Source organism: Tetrao urogallus (assembly GCF_951394365.1).
Source record: "Tetrao urogallus genome assembly, chromosome: 1".
Taxonomy (NCBI): Eukaryota; Metazoa; Chordata; class Aves; order Galliformes; family Phasianidae; genus Tetrao; species Tetrao urogallus.
Genome location: NC_136813.1, coordinates 40,367,678 through 40,389,152, shown reverse-complemented (window position 1 = coordinate 40,389,152; position 21,475 = coordinate 40,367,678). Strand labels below are relative to the sequence as shown.

General features: G+C 43.0%; 1 protein-coding gene across 1 annotated transcript in view; it reads left to right on the top strand.

The window, feature by feature from the left end:
- Nucleotides 1-21,475, top strand: part of KLF12 (KLF transcription factor 12) — a gene marked incomplete at its 3' end in the record, with an annotated part of 258,378 nt that overhangs the window by 166,237 nt on the left and 70,666 nt on the right. The window contains exon 4 of the mRNA XM_079549022.1: nt 19,933-20,068. Within this exon, the coding sequence (XP_079405148.1) occupies nt 19,933-20,068 (136 nt within the window). The remainder of the gene's footprint in view (nt 1-19,932; nt 20,069-21,475) is intronic.

Sequence of the window (21,475 nt, the reverse complement as noted above, 5' to 3'; positions counted from 1 at the left end):
GAAGGACATTAGTGACAGAAATGGGAACATGAGGTAGGGAATGAGAGATACTTATTTCAGGGTTCATTGTGTATGGGCGTATAAAATATGGCTAATTCTCCCCTGAAATGAGGTATTGCTTGAAGCGGAAAGGAAGGCTACTGACAGATAACCTCACTTTAGGGCTTATGAAGTTATGGGACATTTAGTAACGCATTATGTCTCTTGGGTACCTAATTGTATAATGAACAGATACCCACAACTGAAAGACGTTTTCTTCTAACTCTCATGCCTACCTAGTAGTGTATATACAACAGTGGTTGGTCATTCTGATGTTTAGTACTGTTCTGTTGTCCATAAGTCTGTGGTTCTCCTCCCATTCCTTCAGTACTCATGTACGAGGTGTGTCCTTTTTACGGGCTTAAAGCATAGAAACCAAACTCGAAGCAGATCCGTGTTTCGTTTTAAGCCTCAAAATGACAGTTTAAGAAGCTTTAGTACATTTCATACAATTACGCAGTTTTCTGACCTTGTGGCATTTTGTCAAGAAGTGATAAATGAAAGCAGAATGTTTCACCATGTTGTCTGAAATTAAAAAAAAAAAAGAAATCAGTTTTAGCCTGTATTTTGGTTTTGGAGCTTTGAGCAGCACCTGACCTTGAGCTCATCCGGAATTTCTGCCATGTGTTTTCTTTTCTGAGGTGCTGCTTGGCTCTGGTAGTACTCTCCTCCATGTGAAGGACCTCTTAATCTTGTAAAAGTTGGAAATTCACTACCCTGGCTTCATCAACGAAATTCCAGAATTTAATACGCTGTAGGGATTTCAGCCCACGAGCTCCAGGCCTCCTGAGCTGCCCTGACAATCTCTCTTTTGTACTGTTATTGGCAGAGACCATTAACCAGCCCTGCAGCACCTATTAAAGCTAAAGGAAAAGAAGGAACTAAGTTTTTTTTGTTTTTTCTCGTCAATTGTACCCATTTTGCTTTCACTAATTAATTTGATAGAAATGTTCAGGTGAATTTGAATAAATACAGCAGAAGAATAATGGGCAGCAGTCCACTCTAGGTCGTCATTTTTTGTCATCTTTTGCTGGAGTGTATTTTTCTCTTATTTCATGTAAAACGATATAAATGTAACAGTGATGTTGCATGAAGTAACTGATTAAACAAATTTCATAAATGCACGGATTAACTTGTCTTAGCTCTAAAGAAGTGAATGGACGGAGGCTAACAAGACATCTTTGACAAAATGAATTGACTACTAATCCTCTATACCAACTGAGGGAGAGATGCAGGTTCAGAAATGTCTGAAGTCACTACTTCTGTCGTTTACATGAACGTTAATCGTTTTCTGAAACAAAAAACATGCATGCTGAAACAAAGTCATCTGCTGATGTTATCTGTTTGACAGCATCAGCAACATTGGTCCCATAATCTATGTATTCTTGTTGCATCGGGTCCAAATCATGATACAAGAGTGTTTTAGGGTAGCACTTGCTGTTGGATTTTACATGAGCTTGTATTGATGTTCTTTTCATTGGAATAAAACTTAGGCATTTTCCTGAGCAGATACACTTGTAGTTGTAAAACCATCCAAAATTAAGTGCAACCTGGTTCAGAGCAGGGAAAAATGCAAGAGATGGGAAATACAGAGAAATATTTTCCATTGTTATTCCCTCTCAGATCCCAGTTTTCCTTGTGCTGAATTGTCCTGTTCCTCCCACATTTTAATAGAACCTTTTCATTTTTAACCTCCCAAACTTCCTTTATTAGTTTAACCCTCCCTCCAGATATTTTACTCAGGTGGCTTACTGCTTCTCCTAGTGCTTTATGGGAACCTCTCTCTCCAAGAAAACTATCCTTCCAACAGCTGCTTTGCAGACAGTTCAAGTAAAATCTACTCTTCTTCATGTTCTGTTTGAGTACTCTCATTATTTCAGGAAAAGGAATCTGTTTCTTTGTGTCTTCTATCTTCCTCTCTTTTCACCTCTTCTTTTTTTCTACTTTACTTATTATTATCCTTCCTTATTTTTCTCTGAGTTAGCAGATCTGTTTCATCTCTTCCTCCTTATCTGTTAATATTTCTGTCCCACACTGTTGTCATCTCTGCTGCCGTGCTTTCTTATCCATGGCATCACTGATCCATGCACTTTCAGTCACACCTTCCTCCCGTGGAGTCTGAAATCTACTTCTCCTCCTCCATGTGTGCTGCTCATTTCTGTTCTGTCTTGCAGCCTCTATCCTATTTTTCACTTACAAGATTCCCTGTTAAATCCAACCTTTTCTGCAGCACTGAAAACTAGATCATTTTGCAAAGAAATAGCTCCCATATACCTGAGATGCTAGCAGCACAGATTGATAAGATCACAGAAAGGCTTGTATTGGAAGGGACCTTAAAGATAATCTAGTTCCAAACCCCTGCCATGGGCAGAGTCACCTTCTACTAGACCAGGCTGCTCAAGGGCCTATTTAACCTGGCTTTGAACATTCCTTGAATGCTTCGAGGGATGGAGCATCTACAGACTTTCTGGACTACATTTTCCAGTATCCAGCTACCCTTAGAAGTAAAGAATGTCTTACTTATATGTCTATTCAAAGTCTACCCTCTTTTAGTTTAAAGCCATTACCCCTTGTCCTAATACTACACGCTCTGACAGAGTGTCTCTCCTCATCTTTCCTGTAGCCCCCTTTTAAGTATTGGAAGTCCTCAGTGAGGTTTTCCCAGAGCCTCTAGGCTGAACAAACCAAGTTTCCTCAGTCTTTCTTCATAGAGAGGTTCTCCAGCTCTATGAACAGCTGCATGGCCTCTAAGAGCTTCCCTGTCTTTCTTGTCCTGGGAGCCCCAGGCACTGGCACAGTGCTCCAGATGGGGCTTCATGAGGGCGTAGTAGAGGGGGACAGTCGCCTTCCTCACCCTGGCAGCCATGCCTCTTCTGATGCAGGCTAGAGTACAGTTGGCCTTCTGGGCTGAAAGTGCGCACTGCTGGCTCGTGTTGAGTTTTTCATCCACCAGTAGCCTGAAGGCCAGCTCTCCATTTGTCACTCAGCGTATACATGCTTGGGATTGCCCTGACTAGGGTGCAGGACCTTTCACTTAGCCTTGTTGAACTTCATGAGGTTCACTTGGGCCCAGTTTTGAAGGCTGTTGAGGTCTCTCTGCTTGGCATCCCATGCCTACAAAGTGTCATCTGTACTGCTCAGCTTACTGTCATCTGAAAGCTTGCTGAGTATGCGCTACATTTCCACTGTCCGTCTCACCAGTGAAGATACTAAACAGTAAGGGTCCCCTGCAGGACACCCCCGTCACTGTTCTTCGCCTGGACATAGAGGCATTGACTGCTGCTCTTTGGAAATAGACATCTAGCCAATTCCTTATCCACTGAGCAGTCCATCCATCAAATCTGTCTCTCCAATTTAGAGGAAAGGATGTTGTGTGAGAATGTATCAAAGTCCAGGTGGATATGTCAGTTGTTCATTCTTTATCCTTAATCATTTCCCTCTCTTCCACATGCCATAACATGTTTTTGAGCAGGATCTACTCAATTAAGTGATGAGGCACAGAAATGAGCATCCCATCAGGTCCTGTGTCACATACTATGTTTCAGGAGGAGCGACAGGAACCCTGGCTTTGCTACAAAAGCACCTTACTGTCAGACTGATTATTGTTTCAGAATAAAAACCTCTCAGTTCACCTGATTTAAACCAAAATCAGAATCTGTATTTTGGGGATTCATTGAAAATATATAGTAAGAAGGTAATGAGGGATTATACATTCAGGATATATGCTGGTAATGTAACATCAGGAATGTGTGAAGTCTCCATAAGTACCTACACATTTCTAACACCTTTATGTGATCCCAAAACACTCTAATCACATGCACATGCAGATAGACACATACTTTCCTACTGTCTTTGAGACTTCCCATCCTGATACTCTCACTGCTGCGGGTGTCCCTACATGCCACCCCTGCACTGCCAGCTCACCCACAGCCCAATCCTTAGGTTATTCCATATACACAGAGTGAGGCAATATGTTAAGACTGTCAGGATGCAGGGGGGATGGAAGCCATGCAGTTATTCCTGGGCGCCATGAGTCCCTCAGCCCCTATAATGTGATGAAGGGATGAAGATTGCTTCCTTCAGTGGTCACTATTATACTCTGTCATCAGAAATTTTGAAAAAGATTTCAAGATTTTTTTGTGTGCTATGACAACTAGGCATTATTACATATTAAAGTATTCCAGCTTGTTAAAATCCCAGGAGAAACTCTTTTCTCACCTTTTTTTCCCTGTTCAGCAATGGTGTGTGTTGCTAAAATGTGCAATTAGAGGCACAGCAGGTAGCAACACCTATGGATAAGATTGCCTGAGAGTTCCCCTTAAAGCCTTTTCTTCAGCTGTGTGAAGTTTGTCTATATGTTAACCATTTAGGCTAGCATTTTTCATGTCATATTCTTGCCTCAGGCCATTCCTTTTTTTCCTTCTTTTTATTTCTTTGATTGCAAGAAAACTAGTCTGTAGTCTGTTCTTTCTGAGACTGAGAGCAGAGAAAAAACATAGCATTTTCTATGTTGAAAAATGTATTCCTTTTGTTGTTGTTGTTGTGCAAAACTCTAGAACCTCACCTCTGTGGTACTGAGCCATGAGCCTCAAGTTTCAAGTTTGGTTTGGACTGTTGACCGTTTTTTAGTATTCATAAGCATTTGCAGAAAGCCAGCCAGATTCAGAGCTCTGGAAAAAAAAAAATAATCGGAGTCTCCTTAAGGAGTAAAGCAAGAAAAAAAAATGCTTGAGGAAAGGCAAGGAGAAACTTTACTGGGAAGCTAGAAAGGATGGGTAAAACACAGGATGAAAGGGAACAAGGGAGAAAAGGAGAGGTGGTGAGATGGGTATGGATGTGTGAATATGTTCAAGAGGAAAAATAGGACAGGATATGAGAGACAGAGGAAGGAGACAAAAGCATAAGGAGGGTAGCAAAGGGATCCAGGTAGAATGTGTAGTGTGAAAGGGAACAAGGAGAGACTCAGAGAAGAGCAACATGGCCTGGACGGGGAGCAACACATTCCCCTGCAAACTATAGTCCCATTATTCTGAGTCTTTCCACTGCTTTCCTTTCAGATCATAGCCATGAGTACTACCAGCAAATCACATCCCTCTAGTGGCAGATTTTGTGAAAGATAGTATCCCTAAAAATTGCTTTCCATAGTTCAGAAGAGTTACTCCGTTCACTGAAGGGCATTTCAGAAGCTCCCCCTGGTGATGGTGCACCAAGGACCTGCACAACTGCACAACCTGCACAACAATCCAGCATTCAAAATATTATAAACTTTAATTTTCCACTTCAACTTCAACCTCTCGTGCATAAGCATCCATAATGACATTGGCACGACCTGTTTTTATGTTATTACATTTGCATATAGACCTGCAGAAATACCTGGATTGCATATCTTCACAGCTTACACATACCATATTCCTAACATATAAGCGGGAAATGTAATACTTGTTGCTACAGATTTTGCTGTGGCTTAAAACTGGAGTATGTTGTCCACTACCTATTTTTTAAAGTACCATCTACTCTATTTATATAAATGTACATGCTGTATTTCCACCTACTGTAAAGCCTATTCCACAGAAATAAACACAACTTGTAGTACAACGTTAGGAATTTGAGAACCATCCATTTGTTTACAGATCAAATTATGTGGTCTGCTTGTATCAGTTTTGCTCTGAAAGACACTCCTGATTAAAACTGGTAACCTTGCCTTTTTTTGTTTCATGGGAAATCTTTCTGCATTTCAGTGGATTTAGGATTTGAGTGGTGGACCTAGTTGAGCTGCAATTTTTTGTTGTTGGACACAAAAATATTTGGGGTCTGTATGTATTCCAACCTGTCTGCCCCCGCTTTCCTACCCCCCAAAATGTTTGCAGCTTGAATCTCTCCTTCTGTTCCTGCAGTTCGTCTGGAAGAAATATTAGTTGTTCTTGGAAAGGAGAAGCTAGTTGGCAGAGGCTAGGCTGGGAGAGAAACAGGCTTGGCTTCAGGGTGGAGTCTGTGTCACTGGAGATGGTGTGTATATTTAAGAACTAGAGTAAATAGTAATTCTCACCAGAACTGAGAGTCAAAATACAGGTTTCAAGATATACTTTGCTGTTTAAATTGAGAAAGAAGCCTTAGACAAAGAAGCTTGAATGACAGTCTTCTACAGAAGGTCAGATCTGTTGACTCACTAGCTTCGTGTATAGATGTTTTCACCACAGAAGCACACTCTTTTATCATTTATCAGCAATGGATTTAGCCTCATGTGTTTCTTGTTAGCAGCAGGTTTGGGGAAGGGAGCGAGGTAGGTATGTATTCCAGCTTTGTTTGTGAAGCCAAGCATAAGGAGGATTAGGAAGGCCATTTCAACATGTCCTGAGTCCCTACACCTATTAGAAGCTGTTAATTCTTTGCGTTCAGCACCAGGATGCCTCTGCTCCTTCCGTTTTGTGGTCTCACCAGCATTGAGCTTTGATCTAATTGCTTTTATCCCACAAATTTGGATCCAGATGAAATACGCATAAAACTTCTCATTTATTTTATCCCTGCCTTGGGTTTTATTGTGACTTGGACCAACCCACTGGAAACTTTCTGGTGTCTAAAATATCTTTAGACTGTTGAAATGCATTAGTTGCGATCTGCTACTATTTTTGTAGGGGCTTTGTGATATTTTAGTTAATCTTCCCCGTTAACTTCTAGTGATACAGTTTTTGTGTATTTTATGCTGTTATTTAATTCTCATAGTTTCAGTCATTTGGTGTTTCTGTAGGTAAGAATCACAACATTCGAATAGCCTGTAATAAGAAAAGTCCTTTCTTTAAATAGAGTGGTGTTGTATGTTTCTGTAGGCAACCCAATGACAGAGATTCTTAAATATGTGCATGCATTCCATTCATGCAATCACTCTCACCTTTACATTTCTACGTACAACCATTCTTTCACAGGTTTATGGCAAATTATGTGATTGGTGAAATGATTTTAACTATTGCCTTTGATGGGATCATAGCAATTAATATTCTGTGGTAGATTAGTTACACTGTGTTCAGTGCCAATTCCCATTCTCCGTGAACCGTAGCTATGCTGGGTGCAGTTAACTGTTCTAGCCATATAGTCCCATAAAATCTCAATAAAATCTGAAAACTGTGGAGTATGGGTAATCTTGCTATAAATTGTAATAAAAATTACCCCTGTAGACTCTATATTCTGACCATTAAGTTCATGGATACTGCTGCTTTATACATAAAATTTTATGAAATAAATCGACCAGTTCTACAGCCCCTACCAGACACCAAGCTGTTTTGACTGAAAATCTGATAGGTGTACTCGGAGTGTTTCTCAGCGCATAAAGTACTTATAATGAACTTTAAATAGGAAGAAAAATGCTCTATATGTGCTTCGTATAGTACGTGCCAGATTACGAGGAGAAAATCATAAATGCCTTCATTCCCACTGTGAGTGCATTTGCTAGGTCTCCAGAGCCAGGATTTGGTTTCCTATGGCACCTGTCTGAAAGACACTAAGTAAACCTGAGTATAACGCCTAATCTCAGAAGACTTTGTTTCAAATCTCATGTACCATCTGTATCTGAAAGTGTTGCTTCTACTGCTCGAAACAAAATGCAGCCTCTGTGATGTTCTTCTTCTGTGTTTCTCTGCGGGAGGACTTGGCACTGGGCTCCTGCTCTGCGCAAGCCTGCCAGGAAGGAGGATTTTCAGAAATGGTAGGGACTTGCTGGCTGCAGAGTTGCACAGGCAGTTATTTCAGGTACTGAACTGTGCCACATGCCAAATGCAGAGAGCAAAGTTATGCTTGAGACACTACAGTATTCATAACCCTTGGCAGATGATGGGTTTTAATGACCATTACTGTGCCTCCCTGTGAAATATTCTCCACATTTGTCTGTTGGGTCCCCGTGGCCAAAAATGGTTTTCTTCAGTGTCGCTGCTGGTGACCGAGACATCATTTTGGCATCAGTGGTCGAAACAGGCAGAGAGAGGGAATAATACTCTTGCCATTGTTCCTTCTTTAGGAAGTTAGTGAGATGCCCCAGAAAGTTTTGCTCTTTTCTGAGGATACTAAGGCACGACTTGTTGAAGGCTCCTTTCCTCTTCCCATCAAGGAGTGGAGCTGTGATTGTATTACCTCTATTTTCCTTTTGGCAGCAACTGTCACCTTCTTAGAATCACAGAATCATAGAATGGTTTGGGTTGGATGGGACCTTTAAGATCATCTAGTTCCAACCCCCTGCTATAGGCAGGGACACCTCCTTCTGGACTAAGTTGCTCAAAGTCCCATCCAGCCCAGCCTTGAATGTTTGCAGGGAGGGGGGCATCCACAACCTCACTGGGCAGCTTCTTCCAGTGTCTTACCATCCTCACAGTAAAGAATCTCTTTCTGATACCTAGTCTAAATCTACCCTCTTCCTTTTTAAAATCATTTTCCCTCGTCCTGTCACTACCTGCCCTTATAAAAAGCCCCTCCCCAGCTTTCCTACAGGCCCCCTTCAGGTACCATAAGGCTGCTATAAGGTCTTCTCAGAGCCTTTCCTTCTGCAGGCTGAAGAGCCCCAGCTCTCTCAGCCTGTCCTTGTAGGGGAGGTGCTTCAGCCCTCTGATAATCTTTGTGGCCCTCCTCTGGACGTGCTCCAAGAACTCCATGTTCTTACGTTGGGGGCCCCAGAACTGGATGCAGTACTCCAAGTGGGGTTTCGCAAGACCAGAATCACCTTCCTCCCCCTGCTGGTCCCACTTATCTTGATGCAACTCAGGATATAGTTGGGCTTCTGGGCTGCAGGCATACATTGCTGGCTCATACTGAGTCTTTCATCAACTGACACTCCCAAGTCCTCTTCTTCAGAGCTGCTGTAAACCCATTCTCTGCCCAGCCTGTATCTGTATTTGGGATTGCCCCAACCGAAGTGCAGGACCTTGTACTTGTCCTTGTTGAGTTCATGAGGTTGGCATGTACCCATCTCTCAACTCTGTCCAAGTCTCTCTGGATTCTATCCCTTCCCTTTAGCGTGTCAACTGTACCGTTCAGCTTTGTTACCTTGCTAAGGATGCACTCAATCCCACTGTCCATGCCTCTTACAAAGATGTTAAGTAACACTGGTCCCTGCACTGATCACTGAGGAACACCGCTCATCACCAGTCTCCACTTGGACACTGAGCTGTTGACCACATCTCTCTTAGTACAACCATCTAGCCAATTCCTTTTCCAGAGAGTGGTTCATCAACCAAATCCTTTTATCTAATTTGGCGACCAGGATGTCATGTGGAACAGTGTCAAACAATTTGTGCAGGTCCAGGTAGATGACGTCAGTTGCTCTTCCTTTATTCACTGAAGCTGCAACCCCATCATAAAATGCCACCAAGTTCATCAGGCATGACCTGTCCTCGGCGAAGCCATATTGGATGCCATCAATCACCTCATCTTTATTTTCTGTGTGCCTTAGTAAGGCCTTCAGGAGGATCTTCTCCGTGATTGGCACAGAGGTGAGAATGACTGGCCTACAGCTCCCTGGATCTTCTTTTTTTTCCCTTCTTGAAAATGTGGGTTATGTTTCCCCTTTTCCATTCAGTGGGAACTTCACCACACTGCCAGGAAGTTATCTTCAACACGTTCCAGGAACCTCTTCAATTTCTGATGCCCTGTTGTGTTGTCCCTCCAACAGATATCAGAGCGGTTGAAGTCCCCATGAGGACCATGTTTTGTGAATGTGAAGCTGCTCCTATCTATTTATAGAGGGCCTCATCCACTCTGTCTTCTCAGTCAGGCTGTAACAGACTCCCACTACATTTCTTTCCCTTGCACTCCCTTTAACCCTAACCCGTCTGTCAGCTCTTCCATCTATCCCCAAGTGGAGCTCCATTGACTCCAGCTCATAGTTGTAGAAGGCAACACCCCCTCTCCTCCTTACCTGCCTGTCTTTCCAATAGAGTTTGTACCTGTCTATTCCTACATTCCAGTCGTGAATTCCTTCTTACCTCACTCCTTCCCTCTCTGTGCCCATACAGATACACACGTGTCTCAATCTTACTGATGAGGTTCTTGTAAATATAAATTTTGGAGCACTGAGTAGTACATTTTTCATTCTTAGTGGAAGTCAGTGCAGAGTGACTTAAAACAAGTTATGATCTCTTAGCTACTCTGTGCTATCATGCACTGGAAACAAATGGAGAGGAAAAGTTCCTAAGAAAATAGAAAACATGACTCTTGCAAGTATATTTGAGGTTCCTCAGGACTACTTATTTCTGCAGAATTTAATTTCTGCAGATGTTGTGGTGAGATGTCAGGTCACTTAGGAACCCCATCATGAGCAATCACTTTGATCAGAATGTTGGATACTAGGCATTCTTCAGAGAAAGCACAGTGGGAAGTTTAATGTGTGAAGCAAAAACAAGCTAGGTCTGAATTTGGAAAAAACAGATTTTTAATTATTTTAAGAGGGAAACTAAGCATGCTGCAGTTTGTATTTTGCTGTAGTGTATCACCAGGCCTACATGTACGTATGTTTACAAAGCTATTAGTAGTGAAGTTAACTTTATTCAGAAAACTGAGGTATTAAAATAAAATGAGCCAGAGGCTTCAATGTTTCTGGATGCTGAAATTTTCTCTATTTTCACACCAGCAAGCATCATCTAATAATGTGTCATCTTTTAAATCAAAGATGCTGTGTAGATGTGAAATTATCTAGTAGATCTTAGCAAGCCTACTGATGGGATTAATCTTTTCATTTGCAGGAGATTTCATTTGAGGAAGTCCAGTCGAGTTGTGGTCACTGAAATCTGTCAGCAGTTGCAGAAGTGTATTTGTGTATGTCCTGTTTCACCCCTGAGAGGGGACAGATTCAGAGCACCTACTAAAGGCATCCAGCCCTAGGATTTTTGATGGTGCATGGCCTTCCCATCTATGTCAGAGAACTTGGGCTATGTGTCTCTAAATAATGATGGGGCGGGGCATGTTAGGGTGGAATAAACCTCTTTATTCTCTCTTGAGGGAGCTCAGATCTGTTCATTGCCCCCAAAAGTTAGGGTAGCTGATGAGAAACAAAAGATCCCCAAGAGTGGCTGGAGTGATTCAAATCAAAATTTCATGTGAAGTGTGCGTGTCAATTTGTGATGAGAACACGAAGTTTTCCTCAAAGGAAACATGAATGCTGTTTAGCCAGCAGCCTGTTAGCCTGAATATGTTTACAAGAAGTGCAAATCCCAGTACAGGGATGCTGTCCGGACTTGAAGACGTGGGATATGGAAAGCCAAGGCACAGGCAGAACTGAACTTGGCTGTGGGATGTGAAAAACAATATGAAGACATTCTATAGGTACATTGGTCAGAAGAGAACGGGCCAAAATGAGTGTACCTCCTTTGGTAAACGGAAAAGGAGATCTGGCTTCAACGGACGAAGAGAAGGCTGAGGTACTGAATGAGTTCTTTGCCTCAGTCTTCACTGGCAGCCAGGATTCTAATATTTCTCCCATTCCTGAGCCCTGCATCCCTGAACCTCTAGGTGGGGACCAGGGCAGTAAATCCCCCTCCATTGTAAATGCAGAGCAAGTCCGAGACCGCCTCATGAGACTGAATGTGTACAAGTCTGTGGGGTCAGATGGTGTGCATCCCAGGGTTCTGAAGGAGCTGGCTGAGGTGGTTGCCGAGCCGCTCTGCATCATATTTGAAAAGTCATGGCTGTCAGGTGAGGTCCTGGATGACATAGGAAGGATCACGTCACTCCCACTTATAAGAAAGAGAGCAAGGAGGATCTGGGGAACTACAGGCCAGTGAATCTCACCTTTGTGCCTGGGAAGATCATGGAACAGATCCTCTTGGATGACATGCTTGATCACATGAAGAATGAGCATGTGATACGAGACAGCCAGCACAGCTTCACTAGGGGAAGGTCATGCCTAACCAATCTGGTGGCCTTCTATGATGGAGTGACGGCATTGGTGAACAAAGAGAAGGCAACAGATGTCATTTACGTGGACTTAAGCAAGACTTTTGACATGGTCCCCCAGGACACCCTTATCTCCAAATTGGAGGGATGTGGATTTGATGGGTGGACCACCTGATAGATAAGAAATTGGTTGAAAGGCTGCAGACAGAGGGTGGAGATTAATGGTTCTGTGTCCATTAATCTGGAGATTAGTGGAAGCTGGTAACGAGCAGTGTGGATATCAGGGGGAAGTTCTGTACTGTGAGAGTGCTGAGGTGCTGGAACGGGCTACCGAAAGAGGTTGTGGATGCCCTGTCCCTAGACGTGTTCAAGGCCAGGTTGGATGGGGCCCTGGGCAGCCTGGTGTAGTATTAAATGGGGAGGTTGGTTGCCCTGCCTGTAGCAGGGGCGTTGGAGATTCATGATCCTTGAGGTCCTTTCCTACCTGGGCCATTCTGTGATTCTGTAATTCTGTGATTTCATGATTCTGTGATTCTATGAAGTGGCGTGCTGGGTTCTTGTCAGCCTGGAGAGTGAAATTCAAATTTTCCTCTTTCCAGGAAGTGCTCCAGTGCAAACAGTGTAAGTTTAGAGAGCGGGGAAGGAAAAAAATACGACAGTTATGTGTCCTTGTAGTTACATTATTACCTTGGGAAGGTGAAGGCTCTGTCTTCTGCCGTGGATCCAAGGGATTTGTTCCTCTTTCAGCTGGCAGGTTCATTCATTCACATAGATTCTGTGCCAGAAAGCACAAAATACATCAGCACCCATTAAAAACTCGTACAACTTTAAGAAGTCTGTTCCGGCATTTTAGGAAAGGTAATTTTGTCCCCAGAACCAGGATCAAGTATTGAGTGTACTCTCAGTAAGTTTGCAGATAACACCAAGTTGGGAGGTAGTGTTGATCTGCCTTAGGGTAGGGAGGCCCTTCAGAGGGATTTAGATAAGCTGGATCGCTGGGCTGAGGTGAATGGGATGAGGTTCAACAAGGCCAAGTGTCGGATTCTGCACTTTGGTCACAACAACCCCATGCAGCGCTACAGGCTTGGGGATGAGTGGCTGGATGACTGTGAAGAGGAAATGGACCTGCGGGTGTTGTTTGATGCTCAGCTGAACATGAGCCAACAGTGTGCCCAGGTGGCCAAGAGGGCCAACGGCATCCTGGCCTGCATTAGAAATAGTGTGGCCAGCAGGAGCAGGGAGGTGATCATCCCACTCTACTCAGCACTGGTGAGGATGCTTCTCAAGAATTGTGTTCAGTTTTGGGCCCCTCACTACAAGAAAGACAACAAGGCCTTGGAACGTGTCCAGAGGAGGGCAACAAAACTGGTGAGGGGTCTGGAGCACAGATCTTATGAGGAGCGGCTGAGGGATCCGGGATTGTTCAGTCTGGAGAAGAGGAGGCTCAGGGGAGACCTCATTGCACTCTACAACTTCCTGAAGGGAGGTTGGGATGAGAAAGGGATTGGCCTCTTCTCCCAGGCCACAAACGGGACCTGAGGAAATGGCCGCAAGTTGTACCAGAGGAGGTTTAGATTAGACGTAAGGAAGAAATTCTTCTCTGAGAGAGTGGTCAGGCACTGGAATGGCTGCCCAGGGAGGTGTTGGAGTCGCTGTCCCTGGCAGTGTTCATGAGGCATCTGGATGAGGAGCTACGAGATACGGTTTAGCAGCTTGTGGTAGCAGTCGTGATGAGAGGTTGGTTGGACTAGATGATCTTGTAGGTTTTTTCCAATCTTGTGATTCTATGATTCTATTGCCTGGCCCCAAAAACCAACATAAATTTTACTGCCAGAAGCTGTGTTAAGTTTGACAGAAATAGAAATGATGTTATATCTGATCCAGATCAGACTTTCTTCCACTGGCAGCTAACAGTTGGCAGATTCCGTATTAATGGTGGTAGACTAAGTTCTATAGTATTTACAGGTTGGCATGCATCTTTTGTCAGATCCATTTGCAGATCCTACCTTAAAACAAGTACAGGATGAGTTCATTTGTATTGCCTCGAAGGAAACCCCTTTTTGGTACAGTTTGACAATATGTATATCAAGGAGAGGCTGCGTATATGTTTGTGTCAAAAGCAGTTCTCTGTGTTATCTTTAGTAGAAAATGTCATTGTTTCTTGAGGCTAACAGGGAAAGAAAGTGATGTGACTGTTTGCAGCCATTTATGTCTAAAGACGTTCTTAAATAACTCACCAGGCTTGCCAGTCTTACCAGCGTGTTGTGCTAAAGCTTGCTTCTGGAACTCCTGTGGGGTCTTTCAATGACACTTTGCCTCATGAAGCCTGTCTCTAACTTGTTTCTTTTTGCTTGACTCACCTTAGCCTCATTCACACTTATCAGAATCACTGGATAGTTGTGCTGGACAAATCTTGCCTTTCGAGAGGAATAGTAAGGGGAAGAAAACCAGATCATTTTCAGATCAAGCTTTATTGATTAAATATGTCTGCTTGTACTAGGGAAGACTTGATTCAGTGGTGCAGCCAGATTTCTTTAAGACCCATGGTACTAAGTTCAACAAAAATCTTGGTCCCCATACAAAGGGAAGGTTAAAATGTACTGGCATGTCTTGTGGAGTCTCTTGCTTGCCAATTGTTTTCCATTACTCACTTGTCCTCCACCTTTTTCATCTAATTTTGTTAAACTATCTCTTGCCTACATCTCTTCCTTCTTTCCTGTTTGATGTTCATTAGGCCAATATTTGCTCTTAATTCAGCATTTATGAACTGCTTCTTGTGTATATGAAACTTGGTACCAGCCATTCAACAGTTGTTCTTAGATGTCCAAGAGAAAGTGAACGGTGTTGACACAAGTAGCAATTGCAAATTATATACGTATAAAAATCTGTGCTGTGGTTCATGCACTGTAGTGAGTGGTGAGGAGGAGAGATCTGTTAGGCTTTTGGCAAGTTGGTTTTTCACACAACTCTTTTGAGGGAGGAAAAGCTTTAAAGGCTGCTTCTCCTTACAGGAGCTGCAGCCATGCTGTGGAGAAAACAGGGCAGTTTACCCCACATATCTGAGGCAAAGCTCAACCTCCTGGATAGTCACCTTGGCTCACCGGCATCATGGCTGTCCAAATACAAAGCAGGAGAAGGAAGGAAGTTGAACCTATCTTGCTTTGTGTTCCACTGGTCCTCCATGGAGAGTCTTTGGGGCAAAGAGCACCTGTAGGGCTTTCAACACTTGCTCTTCCCCAGTGCTATCAAAGAATCTAATAGGCATAAATTGAATAACAGAATCAGAGAATGGCTTGGGCTGGAAGGGATCATTATGTCCCAACTCCCTTGCCACAGGCAAGGTTGCCAGCTGCTGTAGATCAGATTGTCCAGGGCCTCAGTCGGTCTGGCCTTAAACACGTCTAGGGATGAGGCATCCACAACCTCAGGCTGAGGTTGTGAAGGTGGTGAGGTTGTGAAGACTTCAGCCAGTCTTCATAGGAGGGGTGCTCTAGCCCTTGGATCATCTTTGTGGCCCTCCCCTGGACCCTCTTCACAACCTCCACATCTCTCCTGTGTTGTGGCCCCAGACTTTTATGCAGTACTCCAGATGGAGCCTCATGAGGGCAGAACAGAGGGGAACAATCACCTCCCTCAGCCTACTGGTCGCTCCTCCTCTTATGGAGTCCAGGATACCATTGGCCTTCCAGGAGAAAGAGAGCAAACAATTAGAGGGCTGTGGGGAGACTGAGCAGGAGAAGAGGTCACAAATGGAAAGTGGGACCAAAAAAAAAATGTGTATGTATATGGCTGACATTAAAAAATAAGGGAATAATCTCTGCATCGTTCTCTAATTTAATGTCCATCTTGAATTAGGTTCACTTTGAAAATATAACAAAAATATCTTTCCATTCCTAGCATTTCACTCTCACCATACTGATGTGTCACAACACCTTGTGATGTTCTCAAATGTTAGCTGCTGGTGAAGGAAATAGTGTCCATGGGGCTGTATTATCCTTAGCTGCAAAAGCACAGTTCCACTGGCAGCCTCATAGGTGCATGAGGAGTATAGGGAGTACTGTGTACCTCATTGAGCACACACAAACAGAAGGCATTAATTTAATGTAACTGAATTTTCACTTTAAACACATTCCTCAGGTTATTTAAAAACAACAGCAAATGGTGTAGAAATCCCAATAATATCTTAAGAGCTGACACTCTATAATAATAATGAAACAGTGTGTCTTACAAGCAACACAAGTATGTAAGATACTTATTGTACACACTTACATCAGCACAGTAGGTGTATTCATAGTAAAGTGTTCAAAATTGGTGTATAATAACTATATTGTGGACTAAATTGCTAAGTAACTTCCATGATTTTAGGTTAAACCTGGATGTAAACATCAAGAAAGTTTCTGATTTAGCTTCTTAAAGCGTTTTCCATAGCGCAAGTTGGGTTAAGCCGCAGTAAATGCAAAGTAACAAACACATTTTTTTACTTAATTTCATTTTACAAATGCATCACCTATGAAACATTTAAAACTGGGTGTATATAAATGCATAACTTCCTGCAATGAGAGTCACTTTAAGAAAAACTGGAAAAGTAATAGAGTAAGTAATAATCATCTTAAAGTTTCATTTAAAAGATAGCCTTGTTACCGAATAAGTAAGCTCAGAAGTAGCGCCTTCTTTCCAAATAATTTTCTGGGGCCAAATCAGCTGATTTGAGTGTTCTGTCACTCTTAAATACTAAATTATCCTTGATGATCAGAAACACATTACATATCATCATGAATAAGTTATAATTTTCAGAAGCATGGTCAGAATGGGGATCTACCCAAAATAATTAAACATTTGAATAATTTTTAAGATGCTGCATGCTTGTCTCAGTGCAGGTTATTTTTCATTATCAACAGTCTTTGATTTGATAAGCAAAAGGTGCTTTCTTGGTTCTACATGCAGAAATAACAAGCAAACAGAATGCAGCCAGTAGTACTGAGGCACTTTAACTGTGCTAATAGAAGTAATCGTGTGCATCTGCACTATGGGCTGTGCTTCAGGAGGGGATTGCTACATTGGCTTACTGAACATATTTTAATAACAATTTCTTTGTGAAGTTCTTTAACATAAATAAAAATGCAGCTGAAGGGTAGTTATAATCAGTCACTGTTCTTTCATTCAGAAGTGGTTCGCCGCCAAGATATAAATTAATATTTAAGACCAACTTTCCCTAGAGTCATCACTCATTTAGGGAGTGCTTTCTTTTCAAGAGCCCAGCTATCCATCAGTGCTACTTTTATGGCCACACAGCTCTTGGAGTATTATATCCCTCCCATTCTTCAGTGTAACTCAGTCCCTTTTCTAGAGTCGTGTGAATACAGCAACTGAAAAAATGTGGTGAAATGGGAAATTTAACTGTGATTTTCAAAGTTGTTGTGTAGCCACAGACACCTTATGAACACCTTGTGAGACACCTTGTGAACTGTTTGTGATCTGTAAAGGAAACCTGTTCTCTAGGGCTCTCCTTAGCCAGAGCTTGAAGGAGAATAAAAGCTGTCTTTCTTGAAACACATGTAAGCAAGACCCAGAAAGCATCCTCTCTCTCACAGTGTGCTAGAGTACAAGCTAACAAACTGGAACGGTAAGCTCATTAAATAAGTTATCTTACGTTCTTCTGTTTCACCTGGCCAAACAAAGTATGTACATTTATAAACAAATCTCTTGCCTGCCCTCCCTTCCTGCTCCTCCCTTGCAGTATCAGGCATCTCTCTGGTTTTGCTCTCCGCTCCACATGCTTTCAGTATCTCTCAGAGCCTAATGATTGTGCATGGTAATTCACAGGTGACAAGGAGTGTTTGTTTACTTCACCTCTAAAGTTTATCTCTGGATTTATACCTTGATGCAAGCAACTCCAGTCAGTATCCCAGTTCATACTTGTGGGAAACTGTAGGGACTGGAGCACCTCCCCTATGAAGACAGGCTGAAGGAGCTGAGCTTGTTCAGCTTGGAAGAAAGAAGGCTGCGGGGTGACCTCATTGCAGCCTTTCAGTACCTAAAGGGAGCCTACAAACAGGAGGGGAATCAACTCTTTGAAAAGGTAGATAACTGCAGGACAAGGGGAAATGATTTTGAGGGAGGGAGGATTTAGGTTGGATATCAGGGGAAAGTTCTTTACTCTGAGAATGGTGAGGTGCAGGAACAGGCTGCCCAGAAAGGTTGTGGATGCCCCCTTCCTAGAGGTGTTCAAGGCCAGATTGGATGGGGCCCTGTGCAGCCTGTTGTAGAATTAAATAGGGAGGTTGGTGGCCCTGCATGTGGCAGGGGGGGTGGAGATCCATGATCCTTGAGGTCCCTTCCAACCCTGGCCATTTTGTGATTCTGTGATTCTGTAATTCTGTGATTGTGCCCCAAGTTTGCTCTCAATCCATCTCTTGGTTTCCTCTCTCAGCGTACTGTTGTCCGTGCTTCACTTTAGAGGGCAGTAGCTGAGAGTGAAGAGAGGACACATGTAGCCTATGTTTTTGGTCTCCTTAGCTGTCTCTGTTTTCACAAAAGGTACCTCTGGAGGGCTGACTCTTGACTGTCTGCCAGACTCCATCCAGCCACTCTTCCCTGCTTCGACAGAACTTGGAATCATAGAATCTCTCGAGTTGAAAGGGACACTTAGAGGTCATCTAGTCCATCTCCTCTGTAATGAACAGGGACTGACAGCTAGATCAGGTTCCTCAGAGCCTGGTCAGCCTGACCTTGAAAATGTAATGAGAAAATAAGATGGAAGACAGGAGGATGGGGAATGAAGCTTATGGTCAGAACACAGCAGTTTGTCTGTGCTGCTCCTTCTTCCTCACACTTTCCTCTGGCTCCGGCATGGCTCTTCCTTAGGCTGCAGTCCTTTAGGATGAGCCTGCCTAATGTGGGCTCTCTATGGCTTGTAGTTCTTATCATAAGAGCTTTCTCCAGCTTGCTCCTGAGCTTCCCCATTTAGGAAATACTCCCTCCACAGACTGCAGTATGGGTATCTGCTCCACAGGGGTTCTTCCCACAAGCTGCAGGGAAATCTCCACTCTGATATGTGGAGCACCTCCTTCCATTCCTTCTTGTCTGGCTCTGCTGTCAGGACTGTTACTCGCTTTTTTTCTTCACTGCCTGTGCAGTGTTTTTGCCCTTTCACAAATAGCCTTGCCCTGAGGCACCGCCATCTTGGCTGCCAGGCTCAACCATGCGCTGCAGTGAGGCCAGCATGGGGCAGCCCTGGCCTTGCCTCACAAATACAGCTCCTCGCTGCCTGCACCTTAACATCTACTGCATTACCATACAGTATGGATGCTGTAAACTGTGGATGGACAAAATAGTCCTGCAGTGAGTGTTTGGATGTTCTTAAGACTTGAGAGCATGTGACCTTTCCGAAAGGTCTTACTTAAAGGAAGAAGCTTAGTTACCCAGCATCAGTCACCTGAAAGTTAGCCGTCTGTGCAAGGTTATTTGTAAATGCTTTGACACATTACAGTAGGGAAAGCACTTTCAGAAGTTGACACTGACAGAAAACTGGATACCTGGCCTATTTTAGATGCCTAGCTGTGAGCTGACTGGCGTGACACAGATCTCAACCCAGTGTCTTAGAACAGGCAGTCAAAAACAAAGGATTACTCTTGAAATTTAGCTGTAAAATTTGCTCTCATGTGTGATGTACAAAGCACAAAGCAAATGCATTTTCTTCATTTTCTGAAGACATCCAGAACTGAGGGTGAACTGAGTCTTTGACGAACACTGTGTATGCATAATGATCTGTGTTCAGTGGCTTAGGTCCACAGAATGCATTCCTATAGCTTGTATGCATTCAAATATTTGCATGCCATTGGAAACGTTTGTGTTTATCTGTAGAACTGCTAGATTATTTTGCAAATATGACATCTTATTTGTGAAGCTTCAAGCGAAATGTGCCATGCAGCTTAAGTGGATGGATGTGTTGTACACCCTAATGTTGTTCTGGGACAAGATTAATTTCAGCATGCTCATATTAATCCATTATATGTCTCTTTCCAGCACAAATGGACCCCCGAGGCCTATCTCCCAGACAAATTAAAAGTGACAGTGATGATGACGACCTGCCAAATGTGACCTTAGATAGCGTTAATGAAACTGGATCTACAGCGCTCTCCATAGCCAGAGCAGTACAAGAGTAAGTATCGCCTTCTCAGAGTGAGACAAGTACTGCCAAGGTGTGCCCTGGCTGCTGGAGGCACCGGTCATCAGCGGCTCTGCAGATGTGTCTCTCAGCTTTGAGCCGGCCTACCTGCTAGCAGCTTTGTTGTTTAGCTTCATTCTCTTTAGGAAGAGATAGCTACCGCTCTCTGCTCTCTCTGATTCATTTTCATTTCTTTCCTCCCTAATTACTAGGTAAAGTTTCAGATTAAAATTATTCTCCATTATTTGCTTACAGACCTGGTAGTGTATTTATATTTACTCCAAAGGGATAGCAGTTTAGACTTGCCTTGAAAAAAAAAAAGCAAACACTTTTTTACTGATTGAAAGCAGCATCAGGAAGTTTCTTCTAGTTGCTGTCAAACAGAAATCACCCACATTTCTCGTGAAGAATAGAATAATTGAAAGGAAATTAATGGTGTGCTTTGAACATTCTTTCTTCTACTGCTGTTTTTCTTTGTACTTTTACTTTCTGGATGGACAAAATATATTCCCGATTTAATTTCTTTATTGCTTGTTCAAAAAAAAGAGAAAGTTTATCACAAGCATTAGTAATTCTGCAGGCACATAAGCTTGCTCAGTCACTGTAGCAGCTGGAAGGGAACCAACTGTGAGGTAAATAAGTATTAATATCCCCTTTTATAGGTGAGGAAAATGAGGCTATGTGTAAAGGTCACCCTGTAAGTCTGAAGCAGAGCTGGAAATAGAACTAGAGCCTCCAGGCACTGAAGCCTGTGCTAGCCCTACAAAACATATTACTGCATCCAAGAGGTTCAAACTATGGGCCTTCTGGACATTATTAAATAGGAAGGGATATAATAAGGGCTGCGAGACATTGTTGTTATATAATTAATTACAAATGCATTTTAAATGTATTAATATCTAAAAGTACTTACATTCTCTTTTCTTTCCTGGCTATCAATAGCCAAAAATGCTGATGTTCCCAAAGCAATAATCTATATGCTGAGAGAAAACTGTTGTGTTTGGGGGGAACTGCTTTTTTTGCACTGTTTAGGCAGCTGGGACATGAATTTTCTTCCTGAGGTGTTCCTTACATCACCCCCTTCCCACAGTAACTCAACATTACGTGCAGAGGTGCAGGAAGGAAGATGTGTTGTGCAGGAGAGGGCTGGCAGTAATGATTCTCCAGTGCAGACTTAGCAGGTACTGGGGGCCTGAAAGAGCATCCAGCCATGCTGCCTCTCAGAAACACTCCACCTGTCCCGATTCGGGAGGACTTTGATCAGACACCTGCTAACTCATCTTTGGGTCAAGCACTGAAATTGTGATCCTCAAATCTGTATTCCCCCTGAGCAGAGAGGGTGTATGTCATGGCCAAGGCAGGGTGCTGGCTCTCACTGTAATTAGCATGACAGTGATAAAG